Source organism: Neophocaena asiaeorientalis, unplaced genomic scaffold, assembly GCF_003031525.2.
Source record: "Neophocaena asiaeorientalis asiaeorientalis breed wild unplaced genomic scaffold, Neophocaena_asiaeorientalis_V1.1 scaffold314, whole genome shotgun sequence".
Taxonomy (NCBI): domain Eukaryota; kingdom Metazoa; phylum Chordata; class Mammalia; order Artiodactyla; family Phocoenidae; genus Neophocaena; species Neophocaena asiaeorientalis.
The window spans coordinates 745661-766475 of NW_020175489.1; the positions used below are offsets into that span (position 1 = coordinate 745661).

The 20815-nt window shown below is 38.6% G+C and overlaps 1 protein-coding gene across 1 annotated transcript in view; it reads right to left on the reverse strand.

Annotated features, from left to right (window-relative positions):
• Window positions 1-20815, reverse strand: part of ELMO1 (engulfment and cell motility 1) — a 537648-nt gene that overhangs the window by 332552 nt on the left and 184281 nt on the right. Inside the window, exons 8-10 of the mRNA XM_024768877.1 lie at window positions 16145-16244; window positions 8081-8232; window positions 5666-5744 (exon numbers count right to left, since the gene is read on the reverse strand). Coding sequence (XP_024624645.1) covers window positions 5666-5744; window positions 8081-8232; window positions 16145-16244 — 331 coding nt within the window. The remainder of the gene's footprint in view (window positions 1-5665; window positions 5745-8080; window positions 8233-16144; window positions 16245-20815) is intronic.

A 20815-nucleotide genomic window follows, 5' to 3' on the forward strand; every position in this document is an offset into this window, starting at 1 on the left:
TGTGCAGAGTTTTTACTACAAGGCAACATAACACCTGCACAGAGGAGATTTCAATACTAGCGAGCCATCACTTTAAAGGTCTAAGACTTCTAAAAGCCATTTCATCTTGATCTGTGCAAAACCAAAGAGTGAGTAGTACGTACCCCAGGCCTTAATAGTCTATGCAAATGAACTGAGTGAAGTTTTAGCAAAGGACAAACATCTGGGCAGATGCAAAGCCCTAGGGGCCGCACTCAGCATTCCTGGGCCTCAACTCTGCAGGCTGTGCTTTGTGCTTTGGCCTGCCTGACTGGCATAGAGGATTTGCAGGTGATTTTATTAAATGAAATGATTCACAGATGCCCTTTCTGAATATTGTCAAACAGGTACTAAGGGGAAATGAAATAGTTGAACACAATCTTGGTACAAACATCCCAAAGGAAAAATACTGCTCATATTCAGGAAGTCACCTGAATGTTGTTTTCTGGTGGTGGGGGGGGGGGAGGTATTTTTAGTGTCACTACTCTTAATGAGTAGAGAAGAAACTAAGCTATGATTTAAAAACACAACCATGAATTCGATCAAGGTCAAAATAAACTTGGAGATAGCAAGGAGAACTCAGAACCCAGGGAGGAAGTACGAGGGGGCGCACAGGCAGGGCTGGACGGGGGCAGAATGGGAGTGCAAGGCCCACTTTGTGCTGACAAAGGGAACGTGGGGACTTACTGTCAGAGGACAATCAAGGATGTCAACACTGCTCTCTACACCAACCTAACGGCCATCGCCACCACAGAAAGGAAAGCCAGCAGGAGAGAAGAAAGAATGGAAATTCAGAGCACTCTGTTAGACATTACAGCTTAATTTTAACGCCCCTGCTGACCCGCTGCATTGAAGAGAAAAGCACACAAATACGCTAAGGTGATCTAAAAGGGCTAGATGGCATCAAAGTCAATCCAATACTATACTGCTATATATAAAATAGATAACTGATAAGGACCTACTGTATAGCACAGGAAACTCTACGCAATACTCTGGAATGACCTATATGGGAAAGGAATCTAAAAAAAGAGTGGATACAGGTATACGTATAACTGATTCACTTTGCTGTGTAGCAGAAAGTAACACAACACTGTAAATTAACTATACTCCAATAAAAATTTTTTAAAAACAACGACAACAAAAACAAAATCCAATACTAAGTCCTCTTCCAGCCTCTTGAAAACAAGAAGGCAAGGATGAGGACACCATCGGAAACAAGTTAAATGGCAATCCAGAAGGAACTGCCCTTCCATGGGTCGCAGAAAGCCGTGCTTTCTTCCTGATCAAAACAGGAAGGTCCATCTTTTTTCTTCTTGGATCAGATGAAAACAAAAGGCCCAACGTTCTTTTATAATTCCTTTTCTTTAATAAAAATGAAATTATTGCTTTATTGACACACAAACAAAAAAAAAAAATTCTCTGTGCCTATGTCAGCCTATCGACTTAACAATTTTTAAAATAAGTGAGAAGGGACAGTATATTTCCAACATCTACTAGAGCAATTATTATAATGATCTGCTTAAAATATTTATCTTCTGCATAAGAGTGTGGTCTTCTCAAGGGCACAAAGACTGTCCTTTTCATCTTTGCATTCCCAGCCACAGCACAACGGTTGGCACAGAATAGGCAATGAATGTTTCATAAAACATCCCGCTACCCCCCCTAAAGGAACAGGAACTTGATCAGAGAGAAAACAGAAAACTCCTTGTCCACACAATGGACTTTTTTTTTTTGTCCAATATTAAGGAATGGTTTGAGTGAACGTGAGAATCTATGGAGAATATTTTATACCATTAGCATGATATAAAAGTATATAGATAGATATGAATATGGATATGGATACAGGCGTACCTCAGAGATATTGCAAGTTTGGTTACAGACCATCACAATACAGCAAATAGCACAATCAAGTGAGTCACACTAATATTTTGGTTTCCCAGCGCACATAAAAGTTATGTTTACACTATGCTCTAGTCTATTAGGTATGCAATATATTTTGTCTAAGAAAACAATGTACATACCTTAATTTTAAAATACTGTATTGCTAAAAAATGATAACATCATCTAAACCTTCACAGACTCATAATCTTTTTGCTGATGGAGGGCTTGAAATTTTGCAAGAATTACCAGAGACACCATGTGAGCAAATGCTGTCGGAAAACGGTGCCAGTAGACTTGGTCGATGCAGGGTTGCCACAAACTTTCAACACGTAAAATAACACAGTATTTGCAAAGCACAATAAAGCGAAATGCAGTAAAACGAGGTCTGCCTGTATAGATAAACTGACACGGAAAGATGTCCACAAAATCTTCTTTAGTTTTAAAAGCAGTTAAAAAGAAACAAAAAAAAGTGCATGCCGTATGATCACATCTAGTGAAAAAATGATGCCTGCAGGAGAGTCTGCACAAAAAGCAAGAAGTAGGACCATGACAGTCCCACAGATGTGTGTAGTTGCAGTGGTTCCCTCTCTGGGGATGTAATTATAAGTTTCTTTAAAATTTCTTCCTTTGGAATCTGTATTTTCGGATTTTTCTATCAAATATTTTAACTATAAAGGGGTTTTTAAAAATAATCCTTATCAAAGCCATAAATATTTGTAGAGAAATTTGGAAGGGATCTGACCAAATTCTTTGCCATGAAAATAATAAAATAAATAATGGCAACTAGTTGTAAGAAAAAGGATCCACTTGCCCACCTAATAGCTATCCCCTCTCCCACAAAACAAGCACCCCTTCCCTTTATTTGGGCAGGAAAAGGGAGAGTCTCCAATACCTGGGAGGCAGGGGAAAGCATGACCCAACCCCCCCGCCTCCCAGGGAGGCTGACAGGGGACCATCCACAGAGGATGCAGTTATACCCCAGGCCCAAGTTCACTGCTCTCTCAGGCAGGCCAACTCAATGAACGCAAAACAAAAATATCGCCCAGGTCTGCCTGCCAAGTAAAAAGATCTGACTTTAGTCATATTTTTCTTCAGTAAAAGCAGAAATAAGGTATAGGTATTTAAAATCCTTCTAAATGCATTAACATTTTGAAAAATAAAGAAAATCCAGATAATAGAGTCCTACCAATGTGTTTGAGCCCAAGTTGGAAAGAAATGTTGAAATAAATAAAATGTTTTGACTGAAGTGGAATTTTATCCAATGTCCAAAAGCTTTAAAAAGACAAACTTGTTAACAAACAAGAAAAGGGACATTCCTGTAACTCCAGTAAATAAGTGTTTAGAATTATGTTTTAATCTGATTGGAGTAAGAAAATGGGCTTGATGTCTTTCAGGTGTCAGTAAGTTCTTTACCAGGCAAATACAAGGCCATTCTGCAGGTGATGTCTCCTTGACCGGCATTCAGTGGGATGCTTTGCAGATAAGAGCAAGAATGAAGTTGGGATCCTAGCTTTGACTCTTATCAGCTCAGCAATCGGTCAAGTTCTCTACTTCCTTTGACTCTCAATTTCCTCATTTATAAAATGGAAATAATAAGACTTTCTATAGATATGAGAATTAAATGAAATGACATAAGACACTGAACATGGCAGGGTGCATGGCAAACCCTCAAATATTATCACTGGTGACAGGCTTTGGGAAATTTTCCTGTTTGCCAAAAAAATTCAGACCTTTCAGTCTTTCAAAACACAAGCCAATAACAATATATAATATACAGCAAGATGTCACCAACTAGCTTGATCTTCTGCTTTAAAGGCCTCCACTGATGTCCAGAAAATAACAACAAATAAATTTTTCTTCATTATGAACTCAAAATAATTTTGAGCCAATGCTCTCTTAACTCGCTAAAATGTACTTTAAAAATTAAAAATCGAAATATTCATTTTCTTGACCAACAATGATCACTGATTCATCTTAAATTCAACATAGTTTATAAAGTCCAAGTTAATTTTCTATCGACAAGTATCGTCATTTTTATTTCAAAGACTAAATTAGTCATATAACACTTTGGATTTTCTGCTGGTTGATATACACCCTATCTTTCTTAGTTGAATTGTTTTCTTAAATGGTTTAATGTTATTAGACTACCCTTTGTGATTTATTATTAATATAGCAATATACAGCCAAACTGTACTGTGTCGGTCTCATGGAGCCTAATTTTTCAAAAATAAAAAATGATTTGATTAGCAGAATCCAAACCTAATGTTAATGGTATTCCTAACATAATGGTATCCCCCATTATGTTTTCATTGTTATCATTGTCCTGGAGTCAGCACAGATTGGCATCTAATTCCCTATTTTTCCATGGTCGTTCCATTCCAATTCAACAGATTAAGAGTAGTTTCAGTGTAACAGAAAGATGCAAGGTGTATGCATCTCACTCGTGTCTAGATGCAGAGATCCAAGTGAAATCGTAGCACTTGGGGTGAGCATGAGCTTTCATTTCCTCTAACCCAGCCACAGGGAAAAAGACAGTCTCAAGAGGTCGGACCAGCATTCTGACCTGGCTCTTGACCCCACTCTACAAGCAGCCATCAGTGGCCTGGCCAGTAGAAGGATCAAGCTTCTCAATGCCCATGTCAGGTTTATGTATGTGCTGCCCATGTCAGGCTTGTGAACATGCCCAGGCAATTTGCTGGGATGATGGGAATTATCATGAGCCCAGTATTTAGATATAAATATAAAAGGAGCGGCCCTACCCGTGATCCCACTTAAGATCTGCAAAGCCACTCTTAAAAATCCAGCCTGGAGCATAGGCTTGGGGAGGACAGGCACCTCCTGGCTCCAGCCAACACCAAACCAAAAGCACAGGAAACTATAAAGCCACTCTACTTACTGTGCAAACATAGCCCCTAGGAATGAGCAAACAAGCCTAAATGGAAAACAAACCAGAAACCTTCACATTTAGCCACTGAGATTTAAAATCCTTGGCAACGAAAAAATAAAGTAAAAAAATAAAATTCTTGACACAGTGTTCAGTAGCATGCTAGCTTTCTAAATTCTTCTAAAACAATTTATTGGTAACTGTCATCAAGCTCCCCAGTACACTTCCTAAAGGTTGAAAAATCTCATATTTCCATCCAGTTTGTAAATGAAGTAAATTGTGACCAAGGTAACAAGTATGTTATGTTGATGGAAAAAAAACCAGGAATGGATTCTGAGGTGTGAACCAAATTCTAAGACATGCAAAAACCCACTTCTTCTACAACCACTTTATAATAGTCCTTTCCCTAGTTGAAGAAGAACCTGTCTTCTCAACTTTCCATCTCACACCTCCCTGGGGAAAGCATGGCAACTCTCAGGGTCTATGTTTTTTCATCAGGCAAATGGAGACAATCCCTCTCTGGACCCAGTGAGTATCCAATGAAATGACAGAAGATCACAGGGGCTTCTAACTCTGCATCCATCACAGAGGCAGAGTTTCATCTTTATTTCATCTCTTTGTTCTGGGCTTCTATGTTGGGTTTCATGTGATGAAAGGGCTCTACCACTGGAACACTCCTAACTTTCCTCATCAGACAGGGGCTTGCCCATCTCCACCTAGTTCCCACTGGATCTGTGAATGATCCCAGGCTGTCCAGGCAAACCACTGGGCAGCAAGGAGCCCCACAGGAGTTCCTGGGATGGGAAGGGGAAGGCTCTCTCTGCACCAAAAGTTGCCAGCACAACTGGGCACAGTCTTCAAGACAAAAGAAGTGCAACTTACCTGCCTCTTCTCATCAGGAGCCTTCAGAAAAAGTGCATTAATCACTGCAATGGTATAGGTTTGGATTTCTTGATCTGTCCTGTAAAGACACACGGTAATACAGAAAGTCAGAAGAGGCTACCCCTGAGTTAGACCATGATAAAGCTCATGATTATGTCCCCCCAAAATAATAAGAGAGAAAGCCAGGACCTAGAAAACGCATTCAGCACTGAAAAAATATTTCGACCATCACGAGGCTCGAAACACAGTGAGGGGACGATTACTATTGCTAGCCAGGCAAAACAGGCTCAGTGGAGATCTCCCAGACATACAGGTGGCCAGCTGGCTCTCTCCACTTCTCCTCTATTAGAGTCAAAAACATGGACCAGGGGATGTATATGTGTATGTGTGTGTGTGTGTGTGATTTTCTGTCTGATGCATGAAGTATACCTGGGAATAGTCCTGGGTATTCCCTACATTCCTGGGCTTATGATAAAGGAAACTGTTTTGTCACCATGGCAATAATATTACATATTCTAAAAATCTATTTCTCAAATAGAAACTTCTTTTAATTTAAAATCTTTATTGGAGTATAATTGCTTTACAATGTTGTGCTAGTTTCTGCTGTACAACAAAATGAATCAGCTCTATGTACAATATATCCCCATATCCCCTCCCTCTTGTGTCTCCCTCCCACCCCTAGGTAGTCACAAAGCACGGAGCTGATCTCCCTGTGCTATGCAGCTGCTTCCCACTAGCTATCTACCAAATAGAAACTTTTAAATAACAAAAGAATAGGTTTTTATGTTTACAAATTTGCTTTTCACAGGAATGAAATCGGAAATTTCAAATAAAGCCAAGATCTAGTGTTAGCTGCATGGTAAATAAGTAGTAAATAAGAAGGACCCAAGGCTAAGGACCAGAGGCCTATAGGCTATATTTAGAGATAATTTAGGAAGAGGCAGAGCTTAGAACACAGCCTTTGGCAGGATGAAATTCTAAGCCCAGTGACCCACAGCCCGGCTGTGTGGCCTTGGACAAGTTCACAGGGTGTCCCTACACAGTTTCCTCATCTGTAACACTGGGTAAAAACACTCCTATTTCAAGGAGCTGCCTTTAGGATAAAATGAGGTATTGCATATAAAATCTTTAGTACAGCACTTGGCAAATGAGCAACTCTCCACTTGGCGAAGCACTCTATAAACGCACGGTGATGCCCTCGAGATTCAGAGAAAAGACACAGACTTTTAAGTTGATACAATTCACATTCAGGGACATGTGCAACTGGTATTATTTCCAGAGAGATTTCACACAAAATCATCATTTTAGAGCATATGTTAATTTTCCCTGAGGCCACAATCCATAAACTGTGTTACTTAACATTTTACATTCTAGTCACCATACCCCCTCCATATGAAGGAAACCTCTAATGCACTTTGGTAGTTTATATTATAAACACAGTCAACATTTTCGGTAGATTGAGAACTACTGAATACTCCCTCGCATCCCCATCCTACACCCCCAACCCAAACAGGCCAATCAGGTTTCTTCTTGAAAATTTGCCAATGTGACCTGAGAGACCAGGGGCAGCAGTTACTGGGAGCCAAGTCACATGACTGCCAGCCAGTACGCTAGAGAAAAGGCCTGTTGTGAGGACTCCAAGGAGGCCATAGTTTCTGTCCTTCCCAAGGCTTAGCTACTTAAGTCATTCCTCGGTTCTATAAAGTGCGCCAGTATCCTTTCAATAAACTCCCTGTCCTAGCCCAGGATGCTTCTTGCCACCTGCAATCCAAATACTTTAATTGATAAAGTGGCATCGTACAAGGGATTCCTTCTCAGGCTTGTATCATCAGAGGCAACCTTACTAGTTACCTAAGCATAGAGAGAAGGAGAGATCCCCAAAGACCGAAGTCTGCTAGGGCAGCTGTCTCATAGCTCAAGCCTCTTAAAAAATTCGTATATTATAGAATACAGCAATCAAAGCTCATTGTAATGACCTGGAGCCTAAGAAAGACGCCTGGCTTTAAAAATTCCTAATTAAGTATGAAAATTCTCATTATATCACAGAAAGCACTATTTTATATGATTAAGGATAAAGACTCTGTTGAGAACTTAAGAGAACAAATTGTCCTATTGTGTCTTATTAAAAGTAAAACTCTACCGATATCTACCAACATTGATCAGAAGTGAGTGCCTACCAAGGCACTGGGGGCAGACCAGTGACAAAAGCAGCCAAGGGGAGCACCCAGGGGCAAGTAACTGTGCTATGTCAGTGTGATGGGGGACAAGCATGGGACGTGGTTTGATTATATACCAAATCAAGATTCTTTTTCTGTGTATTAGTCAAACCAATATGAAACCTTTCCCAGGGGGTTATGGTGGCTGTCCACCTGAAGCATTTTCCCTTCCCACTGTGGTGGAGTCAATCTTGCTTACCCTTGAAGATGGGGAATGAGTTGGCCAATAGTGATCTCTTGTGCCACCTTCTGGTAGAGGTCATGGCCGTTGAGCACCATGGACTCCAGAATGGCCAAGGACCGCTGCAGGATGGAGACGTCTATGGCTGACTTGTTGACAAAACTTGCTATCTGAAAACCCAAGCGGGACACAACTCATGGTAAGCAGAGCAAAGAAGTAGAGAAGGGAGCAAATCAAGTAAATCGGGAGCTCATTTAATAAACACCAGACATCGAGGACGAAAAGTACTTGGAATAGTACTATTTCAGAAGAATAGTCAGAAATGCATGGAGTCAACAATGATTGTCCACCAGCTTATTACAGACCACTATTTATATCCTATTTCTCTAGCTCAGTAATAAGCAATCTTAAAAAGGAAACAGCTTCAAAGAATTATTCTGTCTGGTGTTTCTGGAATGATTCTTCTGAGCTTCAGCTTTCAGGGGCAGACAATTTCAACACATAAGAACTCTTGTGTTTCTTTGAGACAGTAATTTCAACATATACTAATAGCCATTCCCTTCCACTTCCATGCTACTCCTTCACCCACACGATCTGTGGCTTTTATGTTCTTATTATGCTCCTGTTACATTCTTGAGGGACTCACACAAATCACACTTGTCAACACAATGCAACTGGCAACTTTTCACTCACTGGCTATTCTCCTTTTTATTCAACGGAACACTCAATGAAACACTCTTTTCCCCATTCTTCCAATTTCTTATGGTTAAAATAAATTCTTCTCATCTCTCTCAAATTTAGCAAACAGGAAAACATTTAAATTAGAAGCGTTAAAAGTTAAAATAGTCGTTTAAGCTCTAAAATACATTCCCTAAGGAATTAATCACTAAAGCCTCAAGCATAATAAATCACAATGTAAGAGGGAAGTAAAATAAGCATTAGAATAATGGATCACAGTAACCCAAACACATGGGTACCATGAAGGTTTTATTTTAGAGGCCTCATTAAAAGTTCTTACTGTCTGTTGACAACTCACACTAAAACGCTGTTATTATATCATCATAATGACTGCTTTCTTAAAAGCTAAATAATTTGGTTCCATGACAAATTGACACTTACTTCTCCCCCCCCATCAAAACTAATTTCTCCCTTTCTGCTGTCTCACTGTCTCCTTCTCATCCTCTCTCCATCACTGTACAAGATAAAATGCAAAAGGACCACGACAACTGACAGTTACCAGCTCAACTGTTTTTAGCCCAATGACTCCCCAGTGAAAGTAGGGGTGAGGGGTACAGATATCAACACCCTTTGTGCCTCCAGATACACCTGGATCTCAGGGGGGTGAAAAATAAATGACATGAAGAAGTAAAGTAACATTATGATTTATATTCCAAAAAGCTATTATTTTATAATACAGACTACAGGAAGAGTATGAGAACTTTAAGATTCTCAAAAGACTGCTTTAGCTCCTTTCACAGCTAGTAAACTTCTCTAATGTGTTTACTGTCCCTGCCAAGCCCTCGCCTTAATCCTCATAGATGGGTCAGCTCCCCTATGATATCTATCATGCCACCTTTCCTTCTCTAAGGCCAACTTTCTCTCCCCCAAATCCAATGACCCTCATACCGTGCTCATGGTTTAACACCTAACTTAGATCTCTTCTAAATAGAATATAAATTCTTTGACTTCCCCACCAGCACCACCCCAACCATTTTTCATTGTCCCAGTATAATTCTTGGCACTTAGTAGAAAACTGAAGAACTCACAAAGAAGTGCATTGACAATAACTCTTATTTCTCTGCACTAATTCTATTCTCCTTCCATGCTCCTTTTCTTGTCTCCATTTAGTAAATTTGGATGTACCTTTAAGACTCCATGGAGAATCCTCCAGCTGAAAGCTGATGGTCAACCTCCCTCTCCCACCCTCTAGCCTTCATCCCTTCTTTGCATTCATTCAAGTAATATGTATTGACCATATGCTATGAAACAGGCTTGCACTGACCTAGGATCTGGAAATCAAGAGATGAGCAAACACACATGATTTTTAAATTCAAGGACTTTATAATCTAGCACAGACAGATTAAAAAGTCATTTACGGGCTTCCCTGGTGGCGCAGTGGTTGAGAGTCCACCTGCCGATGCAGGGGACGCGGGTTTGTGCCCCGGTCCGGGAGGATCCCGCGTGCCGCAGAGCGGCTGGGCCCGTGGGCCATGGCCGATGGGCCTGCGCGTCCGGAGCCTGTGCTCCGCAGCGGGAGAGGCCACAGCGGTGAGAGGCCCGCATACCACACACACACAAAAAGTCATTTACTATGAAGTATGTTACGTGCTTATTCTTGGCATCCAAAAGTATACCTCCACTTAGACATTCCAACAAAGCCTAAAATTAAATGGGCTAAAAATCAATCTCATTGACTTCTTATTCCTGCCTTCTCAAGTATCACCTTTCTCGAAGTTTGCCATAATCATTAGTGATTAATAGTCTTAGTTCCCTACTTTCTATTTCCGTGGGCACATTTGCAATGTCTCCCCTATGATACATGTTCAGTTGTATATACACAACACTGGCCCATGGTCCAACTCATTCCTGCGTTACTAAGACAGCATCTCCTTCAGTTTCCTCTATATTCAAGATTTCCCTCTAATACAAATTTACCCTTTACTTCCATAAATATCCTGTGACAGTATTTCCTTTCTTGAAATACTCAATCAAAACTCTCAATGTTTTCCTGGTATGAAGCACACTTTCTTATAATGGGTTTTAAAGTTCTCTGCAAATTATTAACTCTCACCTGCTCCCAACAGGCTTAGACAATGATGGTAAAACAGGCTATGGCCTTTGCTTTCATTCAGACATTGTGCCCCACATATATATTCCATTTCCATTTGCCATTTTTATATATTTCTCTCTCATGAAACTAATCCATTACCTTCCTCAAGGTATTGTTTAAAGTTAATCTTTTCCATCACTTCAGCTCTTCCTTGACACATAGATCCCATCTCTTCAGCAAGCCTGAAGCAGGGTACAACATTTTGTGTAACACACTAAGCTGGCAGAGAGCAGGCACACAACTCATTAGAGTCCTATGCACAATTCTGTAGGAGATACTAGTCGTTTTTTGAAACTAACTTCTATCTTTTCCCTTATTTTGTCAATAGTTTTAACTAGACATCTAAATGACCCAGTATTGTCAACTAATGAGTACTGATAACCAAGGCATCAGGGCCGATTGAGCAAACATGATGACTGTAGACAGGCTCCTTATTGGTGCATGGACGAATCTGTGACTGTATAAATGTTATTTTCTATGTCTAGTTTAAAAACTACAGATCGTAGTATAGCTACAGAAGGTTAAAGATTGTCTGGTTAAATTTTAAATCCCCTTGTCTTCCCAAAAGTCACTAATGACTTCCTTTGCCTTTAAATTTTTCCCAGCTCCATTTCTGTACTTTTGGTCAACACAGGTGAGCCGGCTTAAATCAATCGAAGGACAGCTTCTTGAAAGTAGGTCTGTATCAAAGGGAAAAAGAGGTAGGAGGAACTGAAAGTAATTATATATATTACCTCCACGTGCTTCCACTCATTTAAAAGTGCTACTGAAATAGAACATAGGACTATTTGGGTGACATTTTAGAAGCTAAGGGTCATCACATGAATCAATGATACAAATTATTAAAATTACATAAACACTTCTTTGAATCACTTAGATTGAGATCTTAAAATTATCCTAAGTTATCAAAACTGAAAAGATCAATGGAGAGCATGGAGCTCCACTCCCATATTTTAAATTATCTGGGCAGAGGCCCATAAATCTCTCAAGTTTTTGAGAGGCAAAAATTATTGGGTCTCTAAGCTGAAACTGGCTGGATGTTTATTCAGGCACTGAAAGTACTGCAGGGTGAACCAGGCCCTCCTGCAGAGCTAAGGTTTCAAGAGCATTTGTATAAAACTTTCCTTCCAAGAAAAATCACTGATATTATACTTGGCTAGGGGAAAACCAACTGGTAGCACAGAAAGTTCTAGGTTTTGTTTTTTTTTTTTTCCATTTCTTTCCTCTCCATGCCTTCTGACCCTCTCCCTAAGATGCCAAGTCTTTAAAAAGCAACAACGTTATATACTGGCATCAAGGGATTCCAAGTTTCAAAGTGTTTATGAAATGATATTATTTATTACAGAAAAAGTTTGTAAACTAGAAACTAGATTCACACATAGCAAAATAGATAGTAGAGAAGGAGACCAAGGCTGGCAGGGGAAAAATATTGCTCCAAAGTCGTATGAATTTGGCATTAATAGGAAGCCAAGTCTGGACCACAGAGATAAGCATCTTTTGTCAGTGCATTTCCTAGTTGATTTTTGTCTAGATAAAGCTCCATTTAAAAGACAGTCGCCTGTACACAATTCCTGGGTTGTCAAAGTGCTGAATTTGATCCAGCTAATGAATAAAAAAGTTAACCTTACAAAAACTATCAATTATAAAGTCATTTTATGATGACCATTTTTTTTTAATTCACATAAGGAGTTGAGATTTAAGTAGCAATGCAAAGGAAACAGAATGACTAGGAATGAGGATAGCATACATTAAAGGTGCTGCCTTTTGAAAAATATTTAATTTTTAACTTAAACTGCCAAGACTGCTAGTCTTTGCTTCCTTAGATCTAATATGATTTTTATTTAATTTCAGTGAATGAAAACTGTTTTCATAAGCAGTTAGGAAACTAGATTATTGTCATTCTCTCTTAACCACATCTCACATCATTTAAAGAAAGACAGCTTTGTAATTCCTTTATATTCATAACTGAAGTTTTAATTGAAATATATTTAAATACAGTGGCACAGTATTCTTTTTTTTTCTTCAAGTTTTAGGGTTTAAAAAAATGCTTCCAGAGCAAATTTCACTCATTCATTTCACAGAAACGTATTAAGGTCTTACTCGATGCCAGGTTCTAAGGATAGAGACAGGAAGAAAGCCACGGTTCCACCCTCCAAGGACTCATGGTCTCTTGGGAGAGCCAGTCAAAAGAACAAGAAGTCCTCAGAAATGTGGTAAGTGCTGGGATAGTGGCATATACAAGATCCAAGGAGAATGGAGAGCAGAAGAAATCAGTTAACTCTGCACCAGTGAGGTCAGGGAGGGCTGAACAACAGGTAACGCTGCTTCAACAAGACTATTCTTCAGGAGCTGTTCTTTCCATCGCTTAAAACACAGGTGCATGATGATGGGGGAGGGAGCCCGGACCCGAGGGACCAATGACACCCCGCTCTCTATAACCTCACTCAATCTCCCCAAGCCACTGTGTCCTCATCTCCTGACCAGGAGTAGCAAGACTAACTGCTCTGTTCCGCAAAGGATTGCTGTGGGGATCAAAAGAGATAATGTGGGTGAAAGCATAACATAACTTCAAGGAATTCACATTCAGAACAGCACTGTTTTTATAGCAAAAGAGGCTCTAATATCAGAAAAGCAAAGCAATTTGGATGTAGGAAAGAAAGGCCTGCCATAAATTCAGAATGAATTGAAAAATTCTGTTAAGTATGAAAAATCTGCAAAACCCAGTATTTTTAGATTTGAACTTACTTCCCCTAGAACTTTTATTTTAAATTGAAGTCCAGTTGATTTACAATATTCTGTTAGTGTCAGTACAGCAAAGTGATTCAGTTTTATATATGTGTGTGTACATATATACGTGTGTGTGTGTGTGTGTGTGTGTATATATATATATATACACACACACACATATATATATTCTTTTTCAGCTTCTCTTCCATTATAGGTTATTACAAGATATTGAATATAGTTCCCTGTGCTCTACTGTAGGTCCTTGTTGTTTATCTATTTTATATACAGTAGTGTGTATCTGTTAATTCCATACTCCTAATTTATCCCTCTCCCCTTTACCCTTTGGTAACCATAAGTTTGTTTTCCATGTCTGTTAGTCTGTTTTGTAAATAAGTTCATTTGCACTATTTTTTAGATCCCACATATAAGTGATATCATATAATATTTGTCTTTGTCTGATTTACTTCACTTAGTATGATAATCTCTAGGTCCATCCATGTTGCTACAAATGGCAATATTTCATTCTTTTTACGGCTGAATAATATTCCATTTCTCTAGAACTTTTATCTTGGAAAGAAAAAATACAGCAATTTTTTCTCTGCATTCATAATCTAATGCTTGCATTTCCTGTCACCACCAAAGGAAAGTACTTCCTAACACATCAGGATTTCCTTGGCTTTCTCTTCTACAGTCATTTCTCCTTTTTTGAGCAATTCATACCACTGACAAATATAGGCAAAAAGAGGCTTCATCCTTCTTTGTATGTTTTCTATGTGGTTCCCATTACTTGCTTCCCTCGTAGGAAAAAGGGATTCAGAGGTGCGTCAAGAAGGCCCTGGGTTCCCAATCGGCCCTCCTCTGGAAAAAATAGGCAACATCATGAAGGCGTTCAATCTGTGGGGCTTCTGCTCCCAACACCCTCAATGAACAGACTAGGAGCTCTTCTATGCTCTTCAATTCAAGGCAGTGTCTCCCTCCAGGTACTGACTAACTTCAAAAAGAAAAGAGATAACTTCACAGTGGGGAGACCCACAAGATACCACCTTATCCACATAATCAAGGTCAACATCACCATTAATAAGCATATTAACATCTCATACCCCAATGTGATGCTCTGAAAAGGGCAAAACATTACTTCTCTAATATTCTTGCCGAAAATGCATAACCTTAATTTAACCATGAGGGAAATATCAAAAAACCCAGACTGAGGGACATTCTACAAAATAACTGACCAGTACTCTTCAAAATTGTCAAAGTCATGAAAGACAGGGAAAAACTGAGGAAATGTCACATTGGGAGACACGCCAACTAAATGCAGTCTTGGATCCTGGATCTGGTCCTTAACCAGAGAAAGGAAATTGGTAGAAAAACTGCTGAAATCAAATAATGGTAACAGTATTACACCACTGTTAATTTCCTAGTTTTGATAATGATACTATTATTATGCAAAATGTTTAGGGAAACTGGTTGAAGCTTATATGGAACATTCTGTACTATTTTTTTGCAAATTTTCTATAACTCTACCATGATTTCAAAATAAAAGTCTTTAAAAACTCAAGTGACTCATACTGGATTTTGCTTTGATTTTCCAGCTTTTGCACAGACTCTCTGAAATTCTTTATTTTAGACAACCCTTCCCAGGAATCTAGATAAGATAAATGTATGAATTCCAAACAACTCTTCATTTCCAAAAACAGCAGGAAGAAAGATGCCAATACATTTATAAGCCATTTCACAAATACAAAGAGAGGAAAAATAAGTTAACAAATTAATAAATAATAATGGTTCTTGATTTAATACTACATTTAATAGTTATAAAGTCAGGGCTATTCACTTTTTGTTAGAACACTGGAAAGAGAATTGTAAATTTGCAGACACGTCTTTATTACTATTCAACTGCTGGGAATGGTAGGGGCCTCTTCTGCCCTCTCTCCCCAAACCAGGTCCACCTTTGCCTGTACCTTCGTTAGTTTCCTCTTAAGGAAAGTAGGAACCAAGCGAATTAGTTGATCTCAGAGACATTTATTGCACCAAGATTACCAGTAAGCAGGCTTACTCGGCCTAAGAGGCATGGATCCAAGCACACCTTCTTCTCTTACATTCCTACTTCAGACCCAGTCATATAATAATCAGTATATTTTGCCTCTTTCCCTTTTCCTGAACACCTGGTTAAGGGGAGAAGGATTGGGAAGGACAGAAGGAACTCTACTTAGATCTTGAGAACAGCAGAGTCCAGAAGAGCGGCTCAGCAGACGCTTCTCTGATTTTAACATGTCACCTTGATTTTCCTTGACTATGGGTTCTCATGTATTATACAATCCCTTATGATCCCAGTGGGGAGAAAACATCATTTTTCATACAGAATTTAGGTGCCCTGACCCCCACATACATAATACTATCAAAAACCACACTCACACTTTAACACAAAGAACTAAAACAAACCATTCTAAAATATGCTCAAATCAGAGAAAAATATCTGTAAAAGAAGGAAGTGATTTGACCTTGGGAAGCACAATCTGAATTACCTTCTTAATGAATGCCACCGAAAACGTATCCCAGGACACTATTCCGTGGTCCATCAGCTCCACAAAGGCCGTCAGAGTGAAGGACAGCATGTCTCCAAAGCTGGAAAACACAAGATCGTATAAGGGTGATAGGCCCAAGAGCTAAATACAAGGGAAGACAGAAGTGAGAAAGCTTTAGAAAGCTGAATACAAGCAGAACTGTAAGAGATCGCTGGGATAAGCAGCTGGGCCACAGGCAATGTCCTTGCAAACATGAGTCAATAGGCAGGAGGCAGGTGGCTTCACAGAGGGGAGCCAGGGCCTCCGTGGGACACACCTGGGCTCACACTCTCATTCAGGTGAGCTGTGTTGTACTGGGCAGGTCCCTAATCTCCCTGAGCCTCTGTCTTCTCTGCCGAAAAACTGGATAGTGAAATCTATTTCATCTCAGGGCTGCTTGTAGAGCACTTAATAAAGTGTGTAACATACAAGAATTCAGTAAATGATAGCTTAAAAAAGCTTCCCAGCGAACAAAAATTAGGAAGAGGGCAATATGCTTCTTTTATTATCTCTGGGTATCCAACAGGGAAGATTATAAATAATTCTATTAACAGTATTAGCATTTTGCAAAGGATTCTTGTGGTCTATATTTGCGTGTGTGTTTGGGTGAGTGCATTTACACACACGCACATAGATACAAATATATATGTAAGTAAACATATTCATTTCTATATTACACTGGCCAGCATTTTATCTTTAGTTAATAGGCTTTATATAATACCTTTCTAGAATATTATAGATAATAACTGTTTGCTGACCATAGACTTGCTGTGATTCAAAAGGCTGTAGGAAGGGTCTCATGAGTGGGTTAGAAGTCTAAGCAGAGATCAGGCAAGCTCAAGTAAAAGAACGGCCTTCTAAACAAGCTCCACCCGTGACCCTTATCAGACAATACCCTGATTTCTAGGGCTTTCAAACCAACACTGAGAATCTTTTACAGAAACTCACCTCTACTGTAAATTATCACCATAATAAATAGTAACTCAAAACTCTCAAGAGAAGTACTTTCTCTTCAAGCACATTGAATTACGCCCATCAGGATCTCCACACTATATACAACCACACTGATTCATATGCTTGATTTTTTAAAAATAAAATTAGTTGTTCAGATTTTTAATCTGTAGACTCTTATATATCACAATTGCTATACTACAAAGTCTCATAAAGTGTCTAGATTGAATCTTCCCATCCATTTTCAATTAATAGAATAGGAAACAAGCTCATATTTCTTTTAAAACAGCTTCACAATTTCCCTTCTTCCTAGTGTTCTCAGCCCAGCCTCAATAACAGACCTGGAAAACTCTGCACCATCTCCGAAGCTGTGATGCTGAAAAGAGACCTACCAAAGAGGAAGTGGCTCTCAGGAAAGGACCGTGATCCCAAGCTGCCGGAGATCAAAGGGGATGAGGTGCGCCTGATAGAAATGGCTACGTGGTTGGTTTCTGGAGTCAGACAGCAGAGGCTACCCTCCAGCTCTCAGTGGACAAGGACACATCGTATGCCTCGGTTTCCTCATTTTATAAGAATGAGGACGACAGTGATGCTGGTGGTGGTGGTGATACCTAACTCAGAGGATTGCTGGGGAAATGAAAGGAGCTACCATACTTAGAGCCCTCTAAGCATTGTATGGCACGTGGAAGGCAGTATGCGAATGTTAGTTATTATCATTATGCAAAGTGGTATTTTAAAAAGGTACATAAAGCTCATGATTTTCAAATGTCTGTCTTCATTGTGTAAGAATTCTCTGTCCTTGGAGAGAGAAAAAAAAAAATTGCAAGAAAAGCCAAATGTTTCAAGCCAGAGAGAAAAGCAGCAAATATTTTTTTAAGGCTTTTCTGAGTCACAGGCGGGCAATCCCAATCATACAGGGTGGCGTCAGAGAATCATGCCCCAAAAAGGAAATTCCAAACCAGAAAACTCAAGCTTATTTTAAGAAAACAAAAAAAAGTAGAAAGATAGGCGGAAAATGGATTAAAAATACTAGCAAGAAAGGTTATATAAAAATTCCAGAATGGCTCTTTCTACAGACAATGAGTCCTAAGAAAATCCAAACATTAGCTTGCAAAAAAAAAAAAAACAAGCAGGAAATTACCTCAGGAAAATAAGAGAGCCAGGAAATAAAAGCAATTAGTAAGATTTATTAACAGATTATGTAGGCATTAGAATTACTGTGAAAATATTATTACATAATAAGGTATAGAATTATTAGTAAACAATATTAGCTAATTTATTATTTTATTATATTATTAGTGATAAACCATATTAGCAATTTTTTTACTTATAAAAAGGAAAAAACAACCACCAAGTGATAACGAATGGCTGACATCTATTTACACCTGGCACGCTAAAAGACCTCAACTGCTATAAGATGCCCATCTATAAGACATTGGAGGATGGCATTTGTGACCTCCACACAGTGCAAAAATACTGCCTCAGTATTGTCACTAAAAGAACAAGCAATGGAATGGGCAGTGAAAAAGGAGTAACATGCTGCTGAAATCAAACTCTTCTTTATATTCACTGTAGCTGGGACTAGAGATGATACTGGTCTTCATTAACTGCTTTAAAAGCAAAAGATAAACTGTATTTATGCTGTCTAATTATCTGAAGGCAAAATGACTCCGCTCCTTGCTCAATGGACTCATAATCCAAACGGCCTTAGTAACATCTGGGGATTGTCCCTCAAGTGTTCCAGAGCTCTGCCTACAGGCTCCTCAGACAGGCTGCAAGGACCTGGGAAAAAGATGGAGAAAAAGGGAAAGAGTATTGTTTGGTTTCCAAACCTCCAAGCTGCTTTCGGGACCAGGATTTAACTCCCCAAGGTTGTTAAGGAGTTGGAGCATCATTTCTGAGAGTGCAGCTAGGGCTTTCTGTGCTTTGTGATAACCCATTAATGTGAACGACTGACAAATGAGAGAAGCTTCTTCACATCACACCAAGGTGCCCAGGAGAAGGAGAGCTCTCTTGGTCCATCTAATGTTTTATATAAATGTTATATAATTTATATTTATATAAATATTATCTAATAACATTTAATATATTTAAATATATAACTATATGGATATAATGTTATTAGACATCTATTATATATAATCATATATATGTATCTTATAAATATATAGATATAAATGTTATTAGATATACTATGTTTATATGTTATGTTATATATTATAAAATATATAATATGCATATATACTATATTATACATATAGTATATATATGACATATATAATTCATTATAACTGGTTGCTGGATGGCATACTAGGTTTACATGGGGAGAATTTTTTCAAAATTCAACTTCAAATCCTTAGTTGCAAGAAAAGGAGAGCCATGCTAAAATTTTATTACCTTCCAAATCAACGGACTCAATCATCTCATTTCAAATGAGGCAGCTATAAAAGCTCTTCTTGAACCCTGACACAGATGCTTATTTCACTGCTAGAGGAGTGACTCAGGCTCCAAGAGGGAAGGCAGGAGCCAGGGTCCTGTCTCTGAAATCAGTGCTGGGTGCAGAAGATCAAGGCTAAAAGGACTACAAATATAAAGCAGCCACATGGCACATGCGGGGAGCGTTTTTATTTGTTTGGTTTATTTTTTTTTTAGAAAGTGCCAAGCTAAAGATTTTGCAGCACTGACTGACACAAATTAAGCCGACTGCAAACTTTACATGCTGGTTGAGAGCCATGTCACAGCCAACACACCATGTGTGCTGGAATGATTCAAATAAATATTTCTCATCAATTCAGTAGAGACCCTCTTCTTTCCAACAAAATTCAGCCAATCTCAAAGCATTTAAATTTTATGCTGCTAATTTTATAAAAGAATAGTGCTTCCAAATGTCTCCACTGGGTGTCATGCCCAAAAGAGAAGCAGAGAAAAGATGAAAATAAAGACCAGTTTCAAAGATATTAATAAATCATACTGAATATATTCCTAATTGCCAGAATTAATGAATATAGTTCTACCCTGCCCTTTGAGTTTTCCCTAGTATTTTATTTTGTTTCTGGTAAAACTTATATACACTGAAATGTATGGATTTCTGTTGCCCTTCAGATATTCCCTTACCCTTTAGAATCATAGCATTACTTACGTCAGCATATATTCTCTTGGCTCCTTTGTTGAAAATTTAACTGTGGATCAATTTTGGACTCTATTCTATTCCATGGATCTGTCTATCCTCTTACACCAATATCATATTGTGTTAATAACTAACTTTACAGGAAGCCTTGAAGTCAGTTAATGAAATCTTCCAACTTTACTGATTTTTATGAGTTTTTCAAGACTGTTTTGGCTCTTCTAGGTCCAGTACATTTCCTTTAAGTTCTTAGGATTGGCTCATAATTACTTTTTAAAAGATTGTATTTCACTGAACCTAATTTGGAGAGAATTGCTATCTTAAGTATACTGTGTCTTCCAATCCATGAAATGGTATATTCTCCACTTATTTAGGTCTTCTTTAATTTCTTTCAGCAATATATTTTTTTTTCAGTGAACAGATACTGATGTCTCTTGTTAAATTTATTCCTAAGAATTTTATGATTTTTGACACTTTGTAAATGGAAATTATAAAATTTCATTTTCCAGTTGTTTGCTATTAAGGTATAAAAATATGTCCCTTTTATATACTCATGT